The sequence below is a fragment of the Pteropus alecto genome, unplaced genomic scaffold (assembly GCF_000325575.1).
Source record: "Pteropus alecto unplaced genomic scaffold, ASM32557v1 scaffold155, whole genome shotgun sequence".
In the NCBI taxonomy this organism is placed as follows: Eukaryota; Metazoa; Chordata; class Mammalia; order Chiroptera; family Pteropodidae; genus Pteropus; species Pteropus alecto.
The window spans coordinates 1,111,520-1,133,654 of record NW_006438113.1 but is presented as its reverse complement, the minus strand read 5'-3'; the positions used below and the strand labels follow the sequence as shown (position 1 = coordinate 1,133,654).

Sequence of the window (22,135 nt, the reverse complement as noted above, 5' to 3'; positions counted from 1 at the left end):
TTTCCCTATGTTCCACATCCTTCTCCTCACCACTCTCAATCCAAAGTTGAGCAAGGTTGAAACAAAGTAAGAGACCTGTGAGACGTCTGCTCCATCTGCACACTGGGGCATGGTAGACAGATTACAAAATGGCCCCAACTCATCACCCTTTACTGTATCTACTCTCTTTGCAATGTGACTTTGCAGTTCCCCCAAGAGGAGTTTCCCAGGAATCTCCCTCCCCTGTCACCTCAACATGGGCTGACCTCTTGGTTTCCTTTCACCAAAAGATTATGGCAGAAGCAGCAATGTATCAGGTCTGAGCCCAGGCCTTGAGTGGCCCTGAGCACTTGCATTTGCTCTCTTGAAACTTTGCTGCTGCCATATGAATAAGTATGGGCTAGCGTGCCTGATGATGAGAGACTCGTAGCCTGGTCGTCCCACCACCCCAAATTACAGCCAGCCAATCACCATCTTAACTAGCCAGTCCCCACTGAGTAACCAGGTGACCACAGATGCATTAGCAAGCCCAGACAAAATCAATGAGTCTGATCCAGGTCTGCCGATGGGAAACTCATGAGTAACAACAAATGCTTTGTTACACAACACCAGCTGACTGATGCAGAGGCCTTCCATTTTCCAAGGTGAATGGCAGCTCTGGTATAGGTGACAGGTAACCAAGGCCAAGTTCCTATTAGCAAAAGGCAAGGGCTCCATTTGGGAACACGCAGGGGATGGTGCCAGACGTGGGCTGCATGGCACAGACAACTTCTCTGATGTGAATCTGCCAGTTTAGATTACCTCGCCTCACCTCTGCCTCTCTTCACACCCCCAGCCATCCTCTGGCTTCCTGTGATGCTAGGGAAGTTCTGCCACTTCTCCGCTGGTTCTCCACCCTGCCCTTCAATCAACAAATGGGTGACTCACCACCTCTGGGAGGCCCCCCCAAGCTCAACACCCTTGGGGATCCAAGAGCAGAAAGAGTAATTGAGTGATTTGGCTGCTGCAGGCTATTTCCCTTTGTAAACGTCTATTTCTCTTGCCTGCTAAATCCCAGGCCAAAGGGGCTACCTGCTAATAAGCCATGGAACTGACACTTTGCTGGTTATTTAATTCCTAGAAAGGAAGGAAAGAACACCAGGTGTCTCCCAGCCCATGCTTCAGTTTCAAGATCCCTCTCTTTGACCCTGGGAAGGAGCCAATGGTCCTTCCAGACAGCCATGCAAGGCCTTCCTCATCCCTGAGCTCAAGAATCGGGTGGCATGATTCAAGATGTAACTCAAAATTGAAACAACAACCAGAAGGGTCCAGAAACATTAGGCATTTTCCTTGATGAGGGTTTAGATGCTCCTTTGAAATATCAAAAAATCAAACATTAAATTCACTCAAAACAATCCAGTGTCCCTGCTTGACCAGTGTTAAGAATGTGTTAGTCTGTTGGCTGGGCAATAGGGCTTCTAAAGAATGTGTGGGGCAGAGGTCAGAGCTCCTGGATTCCATCTGCTTGCCAACCATTGTCCACAGGATCCAAAAAGGCAATTAACACAGATGAACATATCCCAGCTCCTGTCCTCACACTCTCCTATGTCCCATGGGAAGGGAGGCACGAACAGATGATCAGAGAATAAGTGGTGGATGCCCTGGAACAGGGGTGGCAATGGGAGTGTGTTCAGGGTCAGCAGACCCCTAGATGTGAGGTTGCTGTCAGGGAAGGTGGGGTGGGACACAAAAAGGCCGACAAGACTAGAGCTGGTTGGTGCCCAGGGAGGGAGCCCACAATGGCTTCCCCAGCATACACGGAGTTTGGAAGGATGAGAGGAGTGTGGGGACAGAGAAGAAAGAAGACTGTGGCCATCTGGAGTCTCAGACACAGGCCCTGGCAGGACAGCCCCCATCTCAGCCGGGCCCCAAGTTCTGGCTGCCTTGAGCATCACAGTGATTGAGTTCCAAACCTGCCAGAACAAACCCTATTAGAAAACATCTCTTCCTCATGATCTCATGTCTAAAAATTTCTAAAGGGAAAAAATAAATAAATTTCTCGGACTCATAGCACTTTTGCTAAAGTACTTAGTCTTTAAAATCCATAAACAGTAGGATATAATTAAATGCAAATGCAAGGCCACATTTAAAAATTAATCTTCTGTAATTAATTAGTAATTTAAAATATTCTAGTAAATGATACTTAAATAGCACAGAATTATCCTAGCTCTGAGTTAAGTCATCTACTCAAGGTTTATCATGGTAGAGTGAGAAATATTTGCATATATCATGTAGGACAACAGAATATTGTGATTATTTAATTTACCTTTGCTATAAAATGTATTAAAAAGCACAGTCTTTATAGTCAAAGTGTGGAAGCAAACTCACTCACTGCAGCAAACTCTGAGAAGCAGTGATTGGAAGCCAGGAGTTAACCCAAGCTATGCTTATATAAGGGTTAAATTACCTCCAGCCATACTCCTTGCCTGGAAAGCCAGTCTGGGTAGAGGTGGGAGGGATGCTGGGAGTGGCCTTTTTCATCTTTGTCCCTTCACATTCACCTACTTCTCCCAGTCTGGGTGAAAGGTAACCCCTACTCTCAAAGCAATGGAGAGCTGTCTAACCAATAGTCCATTCCCCTCATGTTCTCTTTCCCATCCTTCTCACTATGGAGAAAGATCACCGATATCTAACTGTAACAGTAAATGCCACCTGCTGCAATTACCACTTAAAATGGCTTAAAATAGTTTACTTTTTCTACTTTTTCCAGTGAAACAAAAGAGACAGAAAGGGGAAGAGAGGAGGAAATAAAGAGGAAGCAAAAAGAAAGAGGGAGGCCTAAGTACAGCTAGAGAAAGGGACACAGAAATGACAAATGAGAGTTTAAAGGACAAAGTCCTAGAGTCCCCCACACATGCCCAGAGGAGGCCTCAGTGAGTGAGAACCCTGGGGTGTGCCCTCTCAGTTGGCCGCTGGGAAGAATGCCCAGAAGGACAATAACTGTGGTGTGTGGAGAACCTGTGTTCCCAGTCAGCACCTGATATGGTCCCTGGTCCACCACAGGCACCTAATTCATACTGGATGGATGGATGATTGGGTGGCTGGGGGCTAGATGGACAGACAGACAGGCAGATGGATGGACCGATGAATGAATGGGCAGATGAACAAATGGATGGCTAGATGGACAGATGACAGACAAATAGATGAAATCTCTTCCAGGAAGATGAGATGAAGCCCAGGGCCAAGAATGACTGTGCCCTGCAGAATTCCCCATCAAACTTGACCTGGAAAAGTAAGACATACATACCCCACAATAGCCCTAGGCTGAGGTTATGGAGTGTACCATAGGCCATTAACCTCGAAGACCCTGAAAAAGACCCCAAGAACGAACTAGTCCTGAAGTTTAGATTCCCTGCCCTGGACTAGGGAGCCCCTTCCTGCTTACATCCCAGCCTCAAATCTAGCCACTCCCCAGCCCGCCAGCCCACTGCTACAACAACACAACACACGAGTCCCTGAACACACTGAGACTCTCTGACCCTTCTTCCCCCAGGTCCACTTTGGCTGTGGGATTAATGAAATTTTGTCCCTATAAATACAGCCACAGTGTCAGCTACTTCAGGAAGTATCACTGACCCTTTGGCCATCCCCATCTCTCCCTAGCCAGAGGGATTGCTCCGTCTTCAGTGCTCTCAAAGGACTCATGCCCTCATCCCCTCCACAACCTGTCACCTTGGCCCTAGATTAAGGTTACGAAAGTAGCTACCAGGGGAGTGGAATTCCAAGGCCCTAGATTGAGGAGAGGACACCTATATCCCCACCTCCCTTGGCTGGTAGTTGACAGGCTGCATGTGGATCTCATCAGAGGTGGTTGCCACTGATCACTGAAGCCCCACTTAGCAGCCAGCAGTCCAGAGAAAAACTGAGGCCCAGTTGAGGATAGAAAGAGTCCAACTTACTTCCCAGCTAGGGGGTGATTGTAAAGTGCTCCATACCCTCACTCAGAGAGCTCTAACACTGAGCCCAGAGCAGAGCAGCCTTCCTGCTGGAGAAAGAGCTTCCTCCATGGCCTGTGCCCTCAGCAACCCCCAAGAGCAGCCCCACAGTGGGCACCAGGTCTGGGTCCAGGAGACCAGAGTGTTGTCACCCCTGAGAGCCCCCTATAAAATAAGATCACAGAGAAGCTGGTGGTGCATGGGCACCTCAGGCCAAGCCCCCCACCCCCCCAACACACACACACACAATGAATAGATGTGCCAAGATGTTAGAAGAAGCAGCAGCTCCCAACACAGCACATGGACAGCCTGGTGGATCTTGGACAGCCAAACCCATGTCATGCAGAATTTGTCCTAATGACAGTGTAAGTGCCAGGCTTCCCAATAATTCACATATAAAAGATTCAAGCAAAGCCGTCTTCCTCCTTCACTCCCATCAGCCAAGCTTTGTATGTGGGGAAGGGGAGCAGTTACAGCTGGGAAGACCTCATTACCCATCTTTCCTACAGTCATCCTTGCCAGCCCTGATCAGGCACAACAGTGACATGTCATCAGTAGCAGTGGGGTGGTGAGGTATCTACTGCTCCATAACAGTGTTATAAGTTTCATAAAATTCAGGGCATGTCCTAGCAGTTGGTCACCCTTGGGAATATCATCTTTCCTTATCACAACAAAGAAGAGGATGGATCAGTCTACTCAAGAAACCCAAACACTGCCTCCAGGTAGTGAACAAAGGTTTCTTGCTGGGATGGCATCCCCAGGTCTCTCCTCTAGGAGACCTGCCAGGCTAGCCAGCCATACAGGTCATACGGATCATGTTCACCTCCAGGGTCTAGATTCCTTCCCTTACCATGCACAGCAGATGCACTAAAATTCTTTCAGCATAAGCACCCTAAAAAACCTCTGCCAGGCCCTGGAATCATACCTCCCTCATGAAGCCAACATGGCCATGTTTTACCCACTACAGTAACAGCAATCTCTTGTATTTTCCGTGGTCATCCCAGCAACATGGCATAGAGAGCTCTGGAGTGGCTCAAATCTGGACTTGAATCCTCTCCACTCCCCTGGTAGCTACTTTCGTAACCTTAATCAAGTTCTTTAGCTCCTTCAGCGTCGGTTGCCTCATCTGTAAAGTAGGAGGATTAGAAGACACACGCAAAGGGCCAGGCCTGTGGCGGGCACCTCGGAAACGATGACATCCCCGCTCCAGATGGCTAGTGCATGGGACCAGAGACCAAGACTCTGACTTGCTGACGCTGAAAGCAATGAAGTCCAGGTGCTGTCTTTCCCCACAGTCTGACCGCCACACCCAGGGGCCTGTAGCTCTTGCCTGAGAGGCCACTCCAGGAGCATCCCCAATTCTGCAGCACCCAGCAAAGCAAAAGCTTTGCAAACACGGTCTAAGAGAAGAAGAAGGAAATAGGCCAAAGCCAAGTGAGCATATCCAACACTGCAGGAGTTTGTATAATTAATCTCTTGGAAATAATATCTTTAGGCCATTCTTGGTTATGTGTTAAATCCTTGCAGGGCCTAGGAATGGAGGAAGAGCTGAATTCTCTGGAAGGGATATGATGAATGTGTACAGTGAAAAGAGAATGGATGCTTCTTGTGAAGCTACGTGCCAAATGCTTTATCATATCTGTCATCTCCTTCATCCCTACTTGACAGATGAAGAAACCGAGGTTATGAAGGTGAAGCAAATTACCCAAGGCCACACAATAATAAGTAGGGGACTTGACCCCAAATCTGTGTAACTCTGAAACCAATATTCTTCCCACTCTAAGCTTAACAGCATAGCAAGGGGAAGGAGGAAAGGAAACAAGGAAAGGAGGCAAAGGATTGGTGAGAAAAGAAAGGGAGAAGGCTGGCGGCAGAATTAGCAGACACCATCACCGGAGCCGACTCCAGCTGGGGAATTTAACAAGGAGAAAAGCTTTCCAATGAGCAGACACTGCTGGGAACATTCTGAGAAAGCCTGGACATATTAGTGCTGCTAATCCTGGGCTGCCCATGACAGGCCTGAATCCCTTCATACAGAAAAACGTGTTCCGGTGAAATTGCCGAGTGCCAACAGGACATCACAGCCTGGCTGACCACCAGTGTGATCTGGGGCCTGATTAGCCAAGAGCGTCAGGGCTGCCGGCCAATTGCACCAAATTAAGCATTCCAAATTTGAAGTTCTCCAGCAGTGGGCTTCATGCTGATTCCTGATGCATGAGGTAGCATTTTGAGTAATAATTAATTAGAGGGGAAAGCAGAATAAGCAAGCAAAGTACATCAAATGGAATTAGTATAATTCTGCCTTTCACTTCATTTTACTTTCAATCAGAGAGGGCCAACAAGGTGACAGATTAGAGAGGAAACCGCAGGAACATTCGGCAGTCCCGTGCCCCCTTCAGTCTGCTCCTGCTCCCATGCACACCACACCCCCAGCATGTCTCCCACCCTCTGAAACCAACCCAGCCCAGAGAGAAACCCGCCAACCTCATTACCGCTCTGCCATTAGACCACCAGGCCTGGCGCCTACCAGCCAGCTCATAGAGTATTCCTAGTTGTCTGTTCTGAAACTAATGGATTCTTTGTTAAGCGGGTAGGCTCTGTGTTCATTAGAAGGTCCTAACCCCTAATACGTGTTTTTTAAAAGAATCACTGATAAGCCCATGCACCAAAAACTAAGCACATGCACCACGTATCATTTGGTGATATACAACTGACACCCCCTCCAGGTGCTAACAAATCTCAAGGCAAAGCTGCCCACCTCTGCAGAGAGCTGGAAGTTTATTTTAGCCCTACAGGCTTACACTTGTCAACAAAGAGAAGAAAATTAAAAGGGAAAAAAAAAATGCCTGAGTTTTGCCTCAGAAATCCCTGACAGTGACTTGTACACAAACTTCCCATTATCAGCCCCCAGCCTCTGATCAAGTCTCGGGTCACCTGCTGGAGACCAGTCAGAAGCCAAGTTGTGCTCGATGTCCCCCTTCCTGCATGCTGGGACCCCAGCACCCAGGGTCTCCATTCCATGTCAGCCATGCACAATGAGTGGACTGTGCCTGCTACCCACCTGAGCCACCCATGTGGAGTTCTGGGTAGCCACGCCTGTGGCCCCAGGCCCCGCCACCTACCTCATTGATGAAAGAGTGAGCCCCCTGAGGGCTAAGCAGCAGAATGGCACGGCGCAGCGTGTCCCGGGTCAGCTCCTCTGTCTTCATTGTGGTAAAGAGGCTGGTGAACACGTGGCTGATATTCTTGTCCACCTTTTGTAAAGACACGTCAAGGCCCAGCCGCGAGGCCTGGTCCAGAAAGCTTTGGAGCCCACGGATATCTGAGCAGTGGGAGAAGAGGGAGAGGAGAGAACTGTCTTAAGTGGACAGGGACCATGGAGGGTCTAATTCCAATGCTTCCCACCCAGTGCGGGCCACCACCAGAAGTGAGGGCTCAAGTCTACCTCAGCGGCCTACTGAATGGAGGTTGGAAAACACCGATTTAGTCCCCACACCCCTCACCAGCACCCAGCCCCAGGGTGTCTCCCACTGTGGGGAGCACTTTCTGTCATCCAACAGGTCCTGTGGACAGAAAGTGTTCTTCGCAATGAGCTCCCTTTCTCTCCCTATTGCTTTCACTCATTAGGAGTAAAAGTTCTGGCAGTTCTGTCCTCACAGTTGTATGTGCTGGTGGTCCCTGGCCCTGGCCCCAGTTCCCCCCACCTCCCTCTGTTCCCCATGGCTGAGGCTCCTTCAGTGGCGATCTAAAGCCACTGACTGTCCTGACCAGTACAGGCCCAGCTTCAATCCCTGCCCCAGTCCTGTGACTGAACCCTCACACCCCAGCCCTGAGGCTTGGGACCCTGTCTTGTTCCCAGGACCTGATTTTCCTAGTTGAAACACTCCTCCTCCACTCTCTTTCCAGCTAGGTGACTTTCACCTAAAGTCCAACCAGAACTTCACATCCTGACTAGTTCAGGGACGAGCAGATGGTCCAAGATGGTCCACTGAGTGCCCTCCCGGTACTTTGGTGCAGCACCTGGGAGAGAGACCTGTTCTTTCACTCTGTTGCCAAGAAGACAGAATGTGAGCCCAGAGCAGAACAGGAATAGGGAAAGCTGGAATAAATTACCAGGGGACAGGTGTCCAGAAAAAGCCTGGAGTCTCACCATATCACATATTAGTACAAACCTACTCTTGTGAGGGCCAAGGGTACTAAATATATTTTTTTAACCAGAGCCCAAATCTTCTCTCAACAGCAGTCTTCCATAAGCCACTTGGCTTCTCCAAAGAGAGACCTGCCCAAGAGTGGAGCCAACACAGAGGGAAGCAAGTCCGGCTTGAGACCTGGTCCTGATGATGTCATTTAAGCCTCTGGGTCCATCTATGTCTGAATCCTGTTTCTCCTGGATCTCTTAGTTCCATGAGCCAAACAATACCCTTTCTTACTAAGCCACGTTGAGCTGGATTTCTGTCTCTTGCAACCCAAAGTCACAACTCATAAGCGATTTTTTTCAAAGCCTGGGATGTTTTCTTCATCTAGCCCATACCTGCATTCTAGCTCCCAAACACAAGACCCACACTAGAGCCACTTATTCTAAGGCAGGGGTCCCCAAGCCCAAGGCCATGCACCAATACCGGTCCATGGCCAGTTAGGAACCAGGCCACACCGCAGGAGGTGAGTGGCAGGCAAGCAAGCAAAGCTTCATCTGTATTTGCAGCCGCTCCCCAGCTCTAGCTCCACAACCTCAGCTCCACCTCAGATCATCAGGCATTAGAGTCTCATAGGAGCACCGGTCCCTGGTGCCAAAAAGGTTGAGGACCACTGCTCTAAAGGACACTCTGGGCCTGCCCAGATCTCACAAACTGCACTCTCCTGATACCTGGTATGCCCAGGGGCTGCCACAGGCACACCGTGACCCAAGAATCAAATTCAAAGTAAACGGTGTTAATTTAACCATATTTTTTTCCCAATTAGTTCCTCTCTAAAACTTTCATTTCATGCTCATTCCACAAACTTGCAGTGTTCCACATGTGCCAAGCAGCGTACAAGATGCTTCAGTGGTCTTCAGGCTGCCTGTTTTATCAAAGGACAGGCTCATCAGTAAGTCTAGTTCCAGATGGACATGATGAGTGGTCATGGAAAATAAAATATAGTGTCAGAGAGGAGAGTGGAGTGCCGTGGCAGTTATAATTGGGGTGCTGGGGGCTATGCATAGGATCCCTATTCTCCACCAGGGGGCAATGCCCTGGAATAGGGTCTGAGCACCTGCCATGGACCCCCACACTTAGAATTTAGTATCATTCCTTAAATACTTGGGCAAATCATCTATCCACTCTGTGCCTCGTTTTGATCATCAGTAAACTGGGGATGAGAGTCACCAACTACCATTTACCTAGGACTGTGAGGAACCACAGTTCTTGAAGTACCACCTGCTTTTGTCTTAGGGGCTTGCACCTGGGAAGAACAGAGAGCCAATCTCCTTATGGTCCATGAGTAAGGCACGGCAGTGCCCAAATGAGAGCCCACATAGAGATAAAAAATACATGATTGATATTCAAGCCAGTGGCACCTGTGTTCCAGTCTAGCCATGATCTCAGCCAGCTGTGTCCATTGGAAGCCTGGCCCCTGAACCACAGACATGTGCCCAGAGCTGCTTGCCTGGCCTCTTGCTTGCGAGACCTTGGTGTTGCTCTGCACATGAGTCAAACAGAAAAGAAGGTGCCAGGTAGCAGGATGGGCCCTCTACTCTCAAAACTGCTAAGTGAGGAAAGGTGACCGACGGAGGACCACACAGTGCCTTACTCCTGTCTCAGTACCAGGGACTCCTGACACACAGGCCCCAGGCTGTCAACACCCCTAAGATCCCCAGAGAGGTCATGCAGTCTCAACCAGCCTGCTCCGGCCCCTGTAGACCTGTAGCCCCAAAGCCTCTCAAAAGAAAAGTTCGAAGAGGTTCTTCAGAGCTTCCTCACCAATCAGAGATGCCAGGCAAGGCAAACATGCAGAGATGACTCAAGGAGAAGTACAACAGGGAGAGGGGACCCCCAACTAGAACTCAGGGTTGGTGTCAATCCCAACCCCTCCCTCTCTTGAGCACATCACAACCCACACCTGCCAATTACACACTTGAACATCACAGCACTGAGTAGACATCAATGCCCAAACCAGCTCCTATGCTGGGCATGCAACAGCTTTCCACCTGTGTCCATGACGGTTTCACCCTCAATCTAGACTATCCAATACAGCAGCCACTAGCCGCATGGGGCTATTTAAATTTAAACTTAAATTCACTAAAATTAAATAAAATCACATACTCAGTTCCTCGGTCAGACTAGCCACATTTCAAGTACTCAATAGCCACATCTGGCTGGTGGCTACCATATTGGACAGCACAGATATAGATCATATGTGATGGATCATCACAGAAACTTCTATTGCCTGAGAAACCATCTTTTAACTAGAATGGTGTAAATGATGCTCCCAAATATGGGAAATTTGCTGCATTCAGGCCTCTGGTGATGGCCTCCCTATTCCCAGGCCTCTTAATCTGTCACTCTGAAGACCCTTCTAGCTCCCACTGTGGGTTTGGTCATTTGGCTGCTTTGTCCCATGACACAGTTATAACTTGGCATAAGCAAAGGTTTAAATAAATGTTTAAGCATTTTTGTTTCTGCCTTTGGACTCTGCCACCACCATGAGAACACTCCTGGACTAGCCTGCTGGAGGGATGTAGACATACCTTAAGAAGAATCAGGTCAGCTCCAAGGCAGCCACTCCTAACCACATGCCAGCCTAATTCAGATGCACAAGTAAGTTTAGAATAAAACTGCCCAGTTGATCTAGAGTCATAAAAAATAATGAATGACTGTTGTTCTAAGCCGCTAAGCTTGGGAATGGTTTGTTTCTCAGCAATAACTAACTGATAGACCAAGTTCATCAGCTGCATTATACATTTCCATGCCACTGCCCACATAGGATTGCTTGGGTGGCTTCTGAAGCCCTGTTCTTCACCTAGACACCAATGATCCTCACTTTCAAGGCCTAGGTCTGATCCAGATCTGAGCACAGCACTGTCCATGTGCTCAGATGGTGAGAACGACCTAAGACATCCCATCTATCAGCTCCTACTCTTCTTCCAGTGCCTTCCAAGGCCATTTCAAGTCTTTAAAGTGACAGAGACTGGCCATGCCTGAATAGCTGTGCTTTTTGCACATTCACATGAGCACATGCTCAGGAAGGGCTCCAGCATGGCTCTGAGTGCATGCCTGTGGGTCCACGAGTCTGGTGGGGTTCCAAGGATCTCACGCATCACAACAGCATGGCCAGTCCTCTCAGCCCGGGGGAGAATTCCCTTCAGTCCCTTCCCTGACGTCCCTGCCTAAAATCATCTCAACTCAAAGGACCATTTCACTTCCTCATGGCATTAGGAGGTGCTGGAAAGGGGGGAGGTGTGACAACTGTCTCAGAACTCACTAGTACACACAAGGGCATGCACACACATAGAATACAAGCAAGCTCTCAGAGCTCCTCACTGCTGCATTTCTACCTTCTTTTCAGGCATCCCCTGACAGAGCCATTAGGGAGAGTTTAAGCTCCCTGTCAGTGGCTGGACCCTCAATCCTAGAAAAAGTGATGCAGGCTGAAGGCAGCACTCCTGAGGGACCACAGCCCCTGGCTACAACCACCTGCTCCCACCTGGCTGAAAAGGTCAGCTATCAGCCTCTGAAGTTCTTATTCTGCTGCACTTGGGGAAGGATGGGGTCAGAATAACAGTTGAGAGCACAAGCTAACTTTGTGGCCCTCCTGGCCATTCCCCAGCAATGGGGCCAAGGAAACCAGCTTCTCGACAAAAAGTCCTTTTCTCCTGATAAGAGACCAGGTTTGCACTTCCACCCCTACCCCACGCCCCAAAGAAAGCCAGCTGTTCGATGCAGCCTCCCAGGAAGAGAGAACTCTCCAAGAAGTTAGTTTAGGGACAGAGCTAGGGCTGCTCCCACAGGCAGCAGAGTGAGCATCCCAGTGACCCCTTTGGCTGCCACGAAGTGCTGGACCTTGGCCCAGGCCCTCCACTGTATAGACTGGCCGGCCCAGTCCACCACACTGGTACAGCTCTCCAAACAGACCCACCTCCACTGGAGAGGGAGCCGATGGGTTCACATCGGGCCTCACATCAGCCCCATCCCACGAAGGGCAAGAGAATGGAAAGGGTGCATGGTGTTCCAAGGCAGTGAAGAGAGACAAGAACCATGAAAAAGGGCATCAGCCACCCACAGGAACAGGGAGAGGCATCCTGCTCCCCAGGAAGGGAGGCAGCTCAGGGAACACAGGCAAGTTCATCCCTAAGAGGACTCTGATGTGACAACACTCCAAGACGGGCCTCAGCTTCCTTGGCCCACCCTTTGGGCACTCAAGGGACCCTATCACTAGAAGTCTTTGCAATACCCGAACCTGACCGAGTTTTCCTGTCAAAGCTCATTCTCTCCTCCTTTCCTCCAATATTCACTGAAAGCTTTCTCTGTGTTGGCCCTCTCCTCAGTACTGGGAAACAAGAGCGAATGAGCCCACGATGTTCCTGCTGTCACGGAACTTATATTCCAGGGGCTGGAGAATAGACCGGAACAAATAAAGAACATGCTAAATAGATAATTTCCAACAGCGATAAGAGCTCTGAAGAAAATAGATGTTGGGCTGGAGGAAACTGCGGAGGTGGGGTGGGAAAGGCTCCCGCAAGGACCATCAGTGAGAAGGAGCCAGCTGTGGAAACCTCTCAGGGAAGAACACTCTAGACAAGAGAAACAGCACATAGAGGGTTCCGGAATGAGGCACCTGCGATGCCAAATAAAAAAGGGCCTTGCTTACCCCATGACGGGGACCAGGAATAGGAAGACTGAGGGGGGTTGAACTGTGGAGCTGCCATGAAAGGAAGCTGGGATAGGTGGACATCAGGGGGCACCCACCAGCAGTGGAGAAGGGGAAGACATAGGTCCCAAGTGCCCAAACTCTGGGCCTCTTTTGCCCTGTCCCTCCTTCCCTCCACAGACCACCTTTCTAATGCTGGGGCCATGTACCCTCTGGCACTTCCCGGCCCTCACCTCTCTGCCCACTGCCACCCACACCACACTGCTCTAAAGCTCTTACTAAAGTCGCCACCTAATGGGGCATTCTCCTCTCTCTTTGTCTTTCAGGTCTCCAGAGAACCCAGCCTGTGACCACCATCCCTGAAGCTCTCTCCTCCCTGGGCTGCCAGATACTATGTGCTCCCTCTACTCCCACCTATTTCCCAATCCCTCCCCTCATGCACTCCTGCCCATACTCCCAGCTAATCCCAGGCTTCCCTCTGGCATCACCCAATCTGTCAGGCTCAGAGAACAGCAGCACCAGTCATCTAGGCTGGCCGAGGCCTCTCAACTTCTCCTCCTAAACATCCCTCAAGTCAATCTTCATGACTCCTTGCCAGGTTCAGGCACCATCAGCTTCTCCCTAGACTTCTGCACCAGCCTCCTACATCAGCCTCCTCACCCCGGGGTCCGCCCCTCCCATGCATTCCACCAGGGTGTTTTCTAAGTTCCTATCTGCTCATATGTACAGCCTTCCTTTAAAACCTTTCATGAAGAACACAAGTTTATTTTAAAGTTGCCAAGAAATTCATATCCTCAAAAGTATCAATCAATCAATCACAAACAAGCCTTCTAGAGACTCTATTATTGTACATAAATAAACTCCGTACATCTTATCCTGGTACATAAGAGAATCTCTGATTCCAACAGCTTTTTCTGTTTTTGTTTTTGTGTCACCACCACCTACTCCTACCACTACCACAAACCATGTCCCCAAGCTCCAGAAAAAGAAAGAAGAAAGTCTGCCTTTCTCTGGACAATAAAGTTGTTAACTAGAAAAAAAATCTTAACAAATATTAGTTCAATTGACATTACATGTGTTTCTCTGATAAATGTCTTTGTTATATAGTTCTCCTATTCTCATTCTCTCTCTCTCTCTCTCTCTCTCTCGCTCTCTCTCTCGCTCTCTCTCTCTCTCTCTCTCTCTCGCTCTCTCTCTCTCTCTCTCTCTCTCCCTGCCCCCCTCTCTCTCACTGCACACACTCATACTCTCACATGGTTGCTCCTAATTGAAATTTACAGAGTCCTATCTCTCCATCAAGACCCAATTGAAATTATACCTCCCCTCAGAGGCTATCTCTGACTCAGAGTCAGAATTCATGCCTCCACCAAGGCTCAGTGCCTAGCATAGAAGCAGAGGCAATAAAAGTTTGTGGGATCAAATTGAACCAAAGTAAGAACCAGCCTGAAGTGTAGTGTGACTTCAGCAACATATAATGGTCACGTATCCGACAGAGTCAAAGCCATACTTCAAGGAATTAACATTGGACAAGATTTTTCACGGTTATACCTGTGACTTTCTCACTGCTCCTTCTGAGAAAAACCAGATAGTCACCGAGTATTTTAAATACTTTCTTTCAGAAAAGTAATTGAAATGAAAGAACACATTTCAAATTGCTTCCTCTACTATTTTCAATTTCTGAGAAAGTTCCAAGAACCAAGAGTACTTATGAAGATTTTAGTCTCTGTCATATATATGTATGTATGAAGGCTGCTGCCTCACACCCAGATGGAGCTAGCTCATGGTTACAAGTATTTGGGGATTATTGGCAAATTTATTGAAATCTGAGACACGACTTTGATTCTATGGACTTTTTTGAAACCTCTTTCTTATCTGGCCCCCAAGTAGATGCTTTGAACTTCCTCCCAGATGGTGTTTGCCCAAATTCAAGTTTATTCCCAAGACCCCTGACCAGGCTCCTCTACTCCTTTATTGCCCACTTCCTTCCCCACCACCAACTCAGAAAGCCACTATCTTTGTCACAGGCATTAAACAGCTGCAGACATAGGGTGTGATGAAGACTGGGTCAGCAGGTGAAGAAGCAGCCAGTATTTACAAGAAAAGAGATCACAGAGACCTACCTGCTATGGTTCCAATCAAAAGTAATACCCCTTCCCTCTGCTCAGAATCAATCTGGTGCCTCATTTGCCACATCTGGGCTGCCAGCTATGCATTCCCTCCCTCTCTTCCTTCCATCCTTCCATTCCTTTCTTCCTGAATCATTTCCGGAGCATGTTCCATTTGCAGACCGCATTTCATAGATGAATTAATTCGTTGCAGTCAATCCATGTAGGTGTGATAAGGGGACATCTCTATGGGAGTCAGGCAGGCACAAGACAGGCTCACAGGAGTTCACCAAAGGAAGGAACAGAGATGCACATTCAGCCAGCTCACAGTAAAACAGGAAGCGGGCCTGTCCCCATCATGGGGTGACAAGGTCCCTCAAAGCAAACATCCTCAGGGCCCAGGCAGGGGCTGGTTTCAGGTGATAAGGAAGACCCTCAGGTGGTATCTCACCACCCTTGGGGGAACAGTGCCACTGCTCTACTCTTTGCTGAGGGTCTCATCTAAGAGGGAGGCCTCCCCTGTCACAATCTCAGCTGCCCGGACAGCAGTCATGGCCAACTTGGCGCTGGGAGTTTTCCTGAAAGACATCCCATCCCTAACCCCCTAAAAAGCCCTGCTCTCTGTATTAACCATGGCTTTCATTTTCTATGTCCTGATGCCTTGATGACCCTAGAGGGACTGCCCCTCCAGGGTTAGCCAATTCCTAGAGCTAGTAAACAATTCACCCAGAGGCATCTCTTTCATATGCAAATCAACCACTCCACAGCCCACACCCCAACAATCCCCTCTATCAGCTCTCACACACTGGGCCACTATCCGCCTACTCTAATCACCCCAGGGCCAGGCACCAAACAATTTAGGAGCCCACTGAAATTCCAACTGGCCAATCCAAAGCCTGCTTACCCTGCCTTGTCCATTCTTTCCCCCAGAAACCACAATAAAGACTCTTGCCCAAAATTTCCCTTCTCTCTCCACCTCCTGACCACCCCTGGTGCTTCCATCAGTAGTCTTCATGGTGTAGTCCACCACCCCTCACCAGCCCCAGGAACTATAACTACCTTTTCCATGGCAGTCCTCTACTGATCTGCTGACCTTGCCATGCCTGAGAAATAATAAATCACCCTCACCCGTGGTGACCTGGGATGCAGACTAGGAAGGGGCACACAAGCACCAGCCCCATTGGCCACACTATCCCCGGGGCCACAGAATAAGCACAGGCTTGCATTTTAATCCCACCCTTCACAAGCCAGTGACCTTGGGTAGCCACCTCTCTGAGTCCATTTCTTTATCTGCAAAACAGAGCTAACCCTACCTTCCTGTGGGAGCGCTGCAATCCTTCAGAGAGGGGCACACATCACTGCTGGCACAGTGCAAAATAGATGTTCAGTGGCTGTCAGCTACCTCCAACCTGCTCATCAGCACTGGGAACACCCCACAAAAGAGTTCCCAGATGAACAAATCACCTCTCATTCTAGAGGCTCATCAAAAAGGGAGGTGCCATCCTGACAATCCAATGACACAATAGAAGACTAAAAAAGTCGGCTTTCCTTTCTGTGATAATGGAAGTTCCAAAATTGTAAAGTGGCCAAAGGGGAAGGTCTCTCACTGAAAACTCTCTGGGAAAGAGAACAAATTTCCACTCATAATGGGGGCCCATAATGTCTAGGAGCCTTCTGCTCCAACAGGTTTTAGAATGAGCCAAGAAACTATATGAGAGCAGATGGCAGAAAGGGGAATGCATCATCTGGATAATTCCTCATGAGTGCATTTGCACGTATGTGTCATTTCAGACATAGGGGTCCAGGTATGAGACCTGCCCACACCCCCTGCATGGAGCCCTGATGACGGAGGGCATTGCCTGATCATAACATGTTCATTTCTCCCCAAGCTTGGTTCCTTTCCATTTAAAAAACAAACAGAAGGAAAAAACACTTTAAATAATCAGGCTGGAAGATCGAGATTAAAAACAATTTAAAATAAACGTCTGCTCTGGCACTTTGGAAAAAAACATACCACGCTGCATTAAGTGCTTTGAATTAAGTAAATTACACCAAGTAACTAATTTACATAATGATCAAAATTTGCATTTTACACATGTTATGATGAAAATGGGTTTATAAAATAATTCTTCACCAACTTCTGTTCCAAGTTGGGTTCCATTATTTGGATAAAATTCTATGATGTTGATCTGCTACTGTCTTTCATGTTTCAAATCTCTGGCTCCTTCAACTTTTTTTTTTTAATCTGGCAGGTCCCTTATTCCCACTGCAATAAACAGTCCCTTTGATTTGCAATTCCCCTCTGTCAAGTGAGTGAGATCATTTTCTTAAAGAATTGTAATATGTTAATGATGCTTTGAATTTTCACAAATAAAGTTTGATGTTCCTGTCACCTTTCACTTATGAGCTATTTGTTATTGATTTTATCAGTACTTCCTCCAAGATTGTAGGGTTGGTTTGCAAAGTCCTGCAGCTCTGGGTACCATCTTTTCAGGATGGGGACTCAGAATGGCATTTCTCGACAGGTTTCTTTCCTACATAAACAAGCCCCTTGGGAAGAGAGCAAGACCCTGCTGGACTTGCCCGCAGAAAACTGGCCTCCAGCCCCAAGAGGCCACTCTATGCCTTCAGGTCCTTGGTGCCCGGCAGGCAGGCCTGGAGCCAGAACTCCCCTCCCTGAGCTGCTTCAATTCTTTACTGCTTCTCCACCACCTGTAAGGAAGGGATAACCATCACATTTCACAGATGGAAAAACCGAAACTTGAGAGATTGAATCCTTCCATCAACCATGCAGCTGGCAAAAGAAGTGACCCATAGTCATGCTATAAGAAAATTGTGGATATTTTACTGGACTGCTCTCTAATTTAAGTAAGATCCTGAAGCAAATCCAGAAGAGTGATTTCCCAGTGTTTAACCAAAACAGCTACATTTGATTTTCCAAGGGGGCTCTAAAGCCAATGACTTTGCCTTTTGTTAAAGCCACAGACAAATGACCTTCCTCTGTGTTAGGGAAGGACTGAAGTCACACATGGTAAGGTTGATGCAATAGGCACAACAGCACTTGTTTAGTAAGGTTGACTTTGTGTGGGTGCTGTGCTAGCATTTTGCATATATTGCCTCATTTAATCCCCATGACACCCTGACATATGGCCTGAAGCCATCCAGCCAGTTAGAGGCAGGACTGGGGTTCAAATTTAGGCCTCTGATGCCAGAGCCAGAGCCCTTTACTCACATTCGTCAATCAGCTAAAGGCATCTGGGAAGGAATGGGAAGGAAGCAGGTCAGCTCCCCAAACTATGTGCAGATGCTGAGGCTCATCTGAGCCTCCAGCATCCATAGGGAATTGCCAGATTATGCCCATTTCACAAATAACAAATCTGGGATTCAACCCCAGATCCATCTACTGCCAGAGCCTCTGCTCTCAGTGCCGCATCAGGCATGGGACATGCAAGCATGAAGTCTAGCTTTTAAGAATAGCAAGAAGATGAAAATGTGATGCATGCCATTACCAGCTGTTAATTTGCAATCGGTATTAATAACTGACATTACAAGTGAAATGCGGCATCTTCATTAATTCTGTAAATTATCACTGTGAGGAAAAGCTCATGCTCCTGGAAACAGCTGCCTCAATTGCAATGGATTCCATGTCTGCAGACCTGCCTAGGGAACACCTGGGGACACCACCGATCAACTCCACTCCTTGCTCACCCTGGGACCAGCAGCGGCCTCCCACCTCCTCAGTGACAAGGATATGGGATTGGCCCCACGAACACCTCACTCACTCAAGCTTTCTCCAAGCACATGTCTGGTGCCCACACTGGACCATACTCATTGTGGAGACTAGAGAAATGGATCAGAATCTGATGGATCAGACAAAGAACTCAATGGAAACAGACAAGCAAGCAATGCTTGAAGATGTGCTAGGACCCAAGGAAAGTGCATAGGAAGGAGTGTGTTTGCCCAGGTGGTGTCTGGGAGAAGAAAGGTCTCCAAGAAGCCTTCAGAGAGCTCAGTACAGGAGTTGGGGCCTGCAGGACAAAGTGGCCTTTTCTGAAGAGTACTCCAAGCCACAAGGACATCAGGATCTAAGGCCTCCTGAAACCAGCAGCCCACCTGGGGACCCCCTGATGGTTCTGTTTGGTCATAAGGAGCACGGAGCCTGGTATCAAGTCAAGTCTCTGAGGCAGAGGTAGAACCAAGGTGCAAAAAGTCAGTGCTCTGAAAGCAGCCCAAAGCCCCAGCATGTGCCTGAGTGCACCTCCCCACTCCAGTCAAAGCCAGATGGCTAATACCAGGAGATGGGCTCATCCATGTTGGATGGCCAGAACATGCCTTCTCAGCTCTCTGAGCCTCAGTTGCTGCCTCTGTGAAATGGGCAGGATGGTACCTCTTATGTGGTAGGATCATGGTAAGAGGCAAATGGGATGATGGACACAGCACTTGAGACAGAGTTCAGGTAGTCCATGGCTACCTCTCTGGTGACACCACTACCTCCACTGCCACTCAACCCCTCCTGTTCCTCACCAGCCCTGGCATAGCAAGCCTTTATCTTCACAGCTCTGCTGACCTCATGACAAATATTCTTTTACTTATATATTTAATTTACATAATTACTCTTTGATATTTACTTGGGTTTAATTTGTTTCCTCTGAAACCTGCCTTTGAAGAGCCAGGAGTGAAGCACTGCAAGGGGCCCATCGATGCCATTGCCCATCCCTGGGGGCCTCCGAATGCCACCTCTGCAGAAGAACCTGGCCCTGCCTGAGCCTGGGCACCATGCAAAAAGCCTCATAACTCCCTGTGCCAGATGGTGCCAGATGGCTCCCTAAGAAGACCTCACAGTAAAGAAGGAGAGATGTGTAAACACCTTCCCAGGAATAACCGTCTATGCCAGCCCAAGAGGGAAGTGTGGGCAGTGCCAGGCAGGAGGGCAGGAGTCCCGGGCTCAGGGAGTGCTGGGGGAGGAGTCAAGCTGGGCATCAAACTGGCGCAAGTCAGGGGTCAGTGGGTGTGCTGATGGTATTGCCAGGGCCTGCGCTGATGGAGCAGCGAGTCCCATGGTATGGTGCAGATGAGGCTAAAGTCCAAGTCAAGACAGACCACAGAGAGCAGTGTGGAAACACCCTGGGGTGCAAGAAAGGGTTGGATTTTTTAAAGTTCACTCGACAGTTCTGTAAGAAAAAATGTGACCTGGAGGGCAAAGGTCCAGAGGCCATCAGGAGCCAAGGTCATGGTTCAGGCAGGATCCAGTGGAGCCTGAATGCAGGCAGGAGACTGGGATATAGAGGAGGGCCTTTGGCTGCAGAAAAGGAAAGCAAAGAAGGAGTATGGGATGACAGGCACCAGATGATGCCTGCCAGGGCTGGTGGATGGTGAACCAATGACAAAGGACAGAAACATGTAAGGGGACAAGGGGTGGGGGGCTCAGCCATGGGTAGATAGCCATTTAGCCATAGGCCTATGCTAGGCATGCAGAAATGTCTCCCTGCCTTTGCCTTGTACACACTCACACATGTGCTCACACTCACACATGGCACATTCATGTTTACACACTCACATCTATGCACACATTTACATACTCATGTTCATTCATAGCTTCACACACACACGTATATACATTCACTTGCATACTCGTACTCACATTCATTCACACACATGCTCACATAGGGATGTGCTGGAATGGACTTGAACTACTTCATGAAAGCCTATTAAATTTTCAGGAATTTTGTGGGCCAGTTATTAAACACAGCCACTATAAATTAAATTACATAAACTTATAATTAAACAAATTATATTACAAACAAAATTGATAAATACACAAAGCTCATTACTTCCTAATTATTTTCTTTCATTTTACCATTATCTATGCTCATGAGGCTATTAATGCCTTTTGTATCTAAAATACCACACAATGGTGCATCATCCCTTCCCAACTCCATGTTCAGGGACATCACAATGCTCAAATCAGCCATGTTGGGAGTATTTACACTCCAGAAATAAGAAAAACTGAAAATCAAGACTTTGTTTTCTTGGAGAGCCAGTTGTTAAACATTTATCAGCAAACCTTTGGGTAAAACTTATTAATAAGATTGGCTCACATACATTCACACCCCACACTTACATGCACGCACACACACCAGCACACCCACCTACCCGTTCACACATACACTCATACCCACAGTAAACACTCACAAGTGGCACTCAACTCACATGCATACTCACATACACTTATACACACTCACACTCACATTCACACACACAATGCACTCTCACTATTACACGGGCATTTCAACTGCCCTAACTTCACGCAGTTGGTCAGGAAGCACATGCACACTGGGAAGGAGAACAAAGGCTGTTCAGAGGCTGAATGAACTAAACTTCTTGCTCACCATGGCCTCCATCACCCTCACCTGGGCCTGGGAGCTGACTCCCCAGAAGGTGCCTGTGCTGTAGCCTCCTCAGGCTACCTTGAAAGCAGCAGCTCAGTGCCTCACTCTGGTACTTGAAAGCAAGGCCATGGCAGAGATCAGTCATAATCAGGAGGTGGTCAGACGAGGCCAGGAGCTCTGCAAAAATGGGGTAACATGGCTGGATGCTCCGACCCAAGCAGCCAGGCCATTCTGGAAGCAAACACAGTGGGCAAAGGCCTCTGTGGCCCCACACAGCCCTGCTTTAAAAACATGCCTGCTAATACCAAAAGTAAATTCACATCTATATTAATTAAAAGCCAGGATCTGCAGGCCTAATAGGACTGCCAGCCCATCCATCACAAGCTAGTTAACTCCCACCAGAAATTCATAGGCCATATTACAAATGGATTCAGGGTGGGGGCCAGGAGAGATAGAGTATTACCCTGAAATATAATTTTAACTTGCCTTCCAAAATACATCCTTTGGCTGATCCATCACATGCCCACCTCCATCCAGGTCTGCCCCAAGAGAGCTGAACCATGGGGTCATCCATCACCAGCCACCAAAAAGCCCTGGAAATGCCAGGGCTGCTCTATGATTGCAAGGAGGATGGGGACAACTGGACTATAGTATGATCAACACCAGTGGGGCGGGCCACAGCAATAGGACCGTGGCCACAGGGACCAACACCTGCCCTGCTCCTCCTCCAAAGGGCAGATGTCCTCCCTGCCAGAAGTGTGGGGCCAGAAGAGGAGGAGAGCAAAGCCCCAGTCCCACAGCACCTTCTGTGTGCTATCCTTGCATGCTCTCATTCATGTCTTCC

General features: G+C 48.5%; 1 protein-coding gene across 1 annotated transcript in view; it reads right to left on the bottom strand.

Moving 5' to 3' along the window:
- Positions 1 to 22,135, bottom strand: part of GRID1 (glutamate ionotropic receptor delta type subunit 1) — a 672,081-nt gene that overhangs the window by 455,949 nt on the left and 193,997 nt on the right. Inside the window, exon 3 of the mRNA XM_006915454.1 lies at positions 7,076 to 7,275. Coding sequence (XP_006915516.1) covers positions 7,076 to 7,275 — 200 coding nt within the window. The remainder of the gene's footprint in view (positions 1 to 7,075; positions 7,276 to 22,135) is intronic.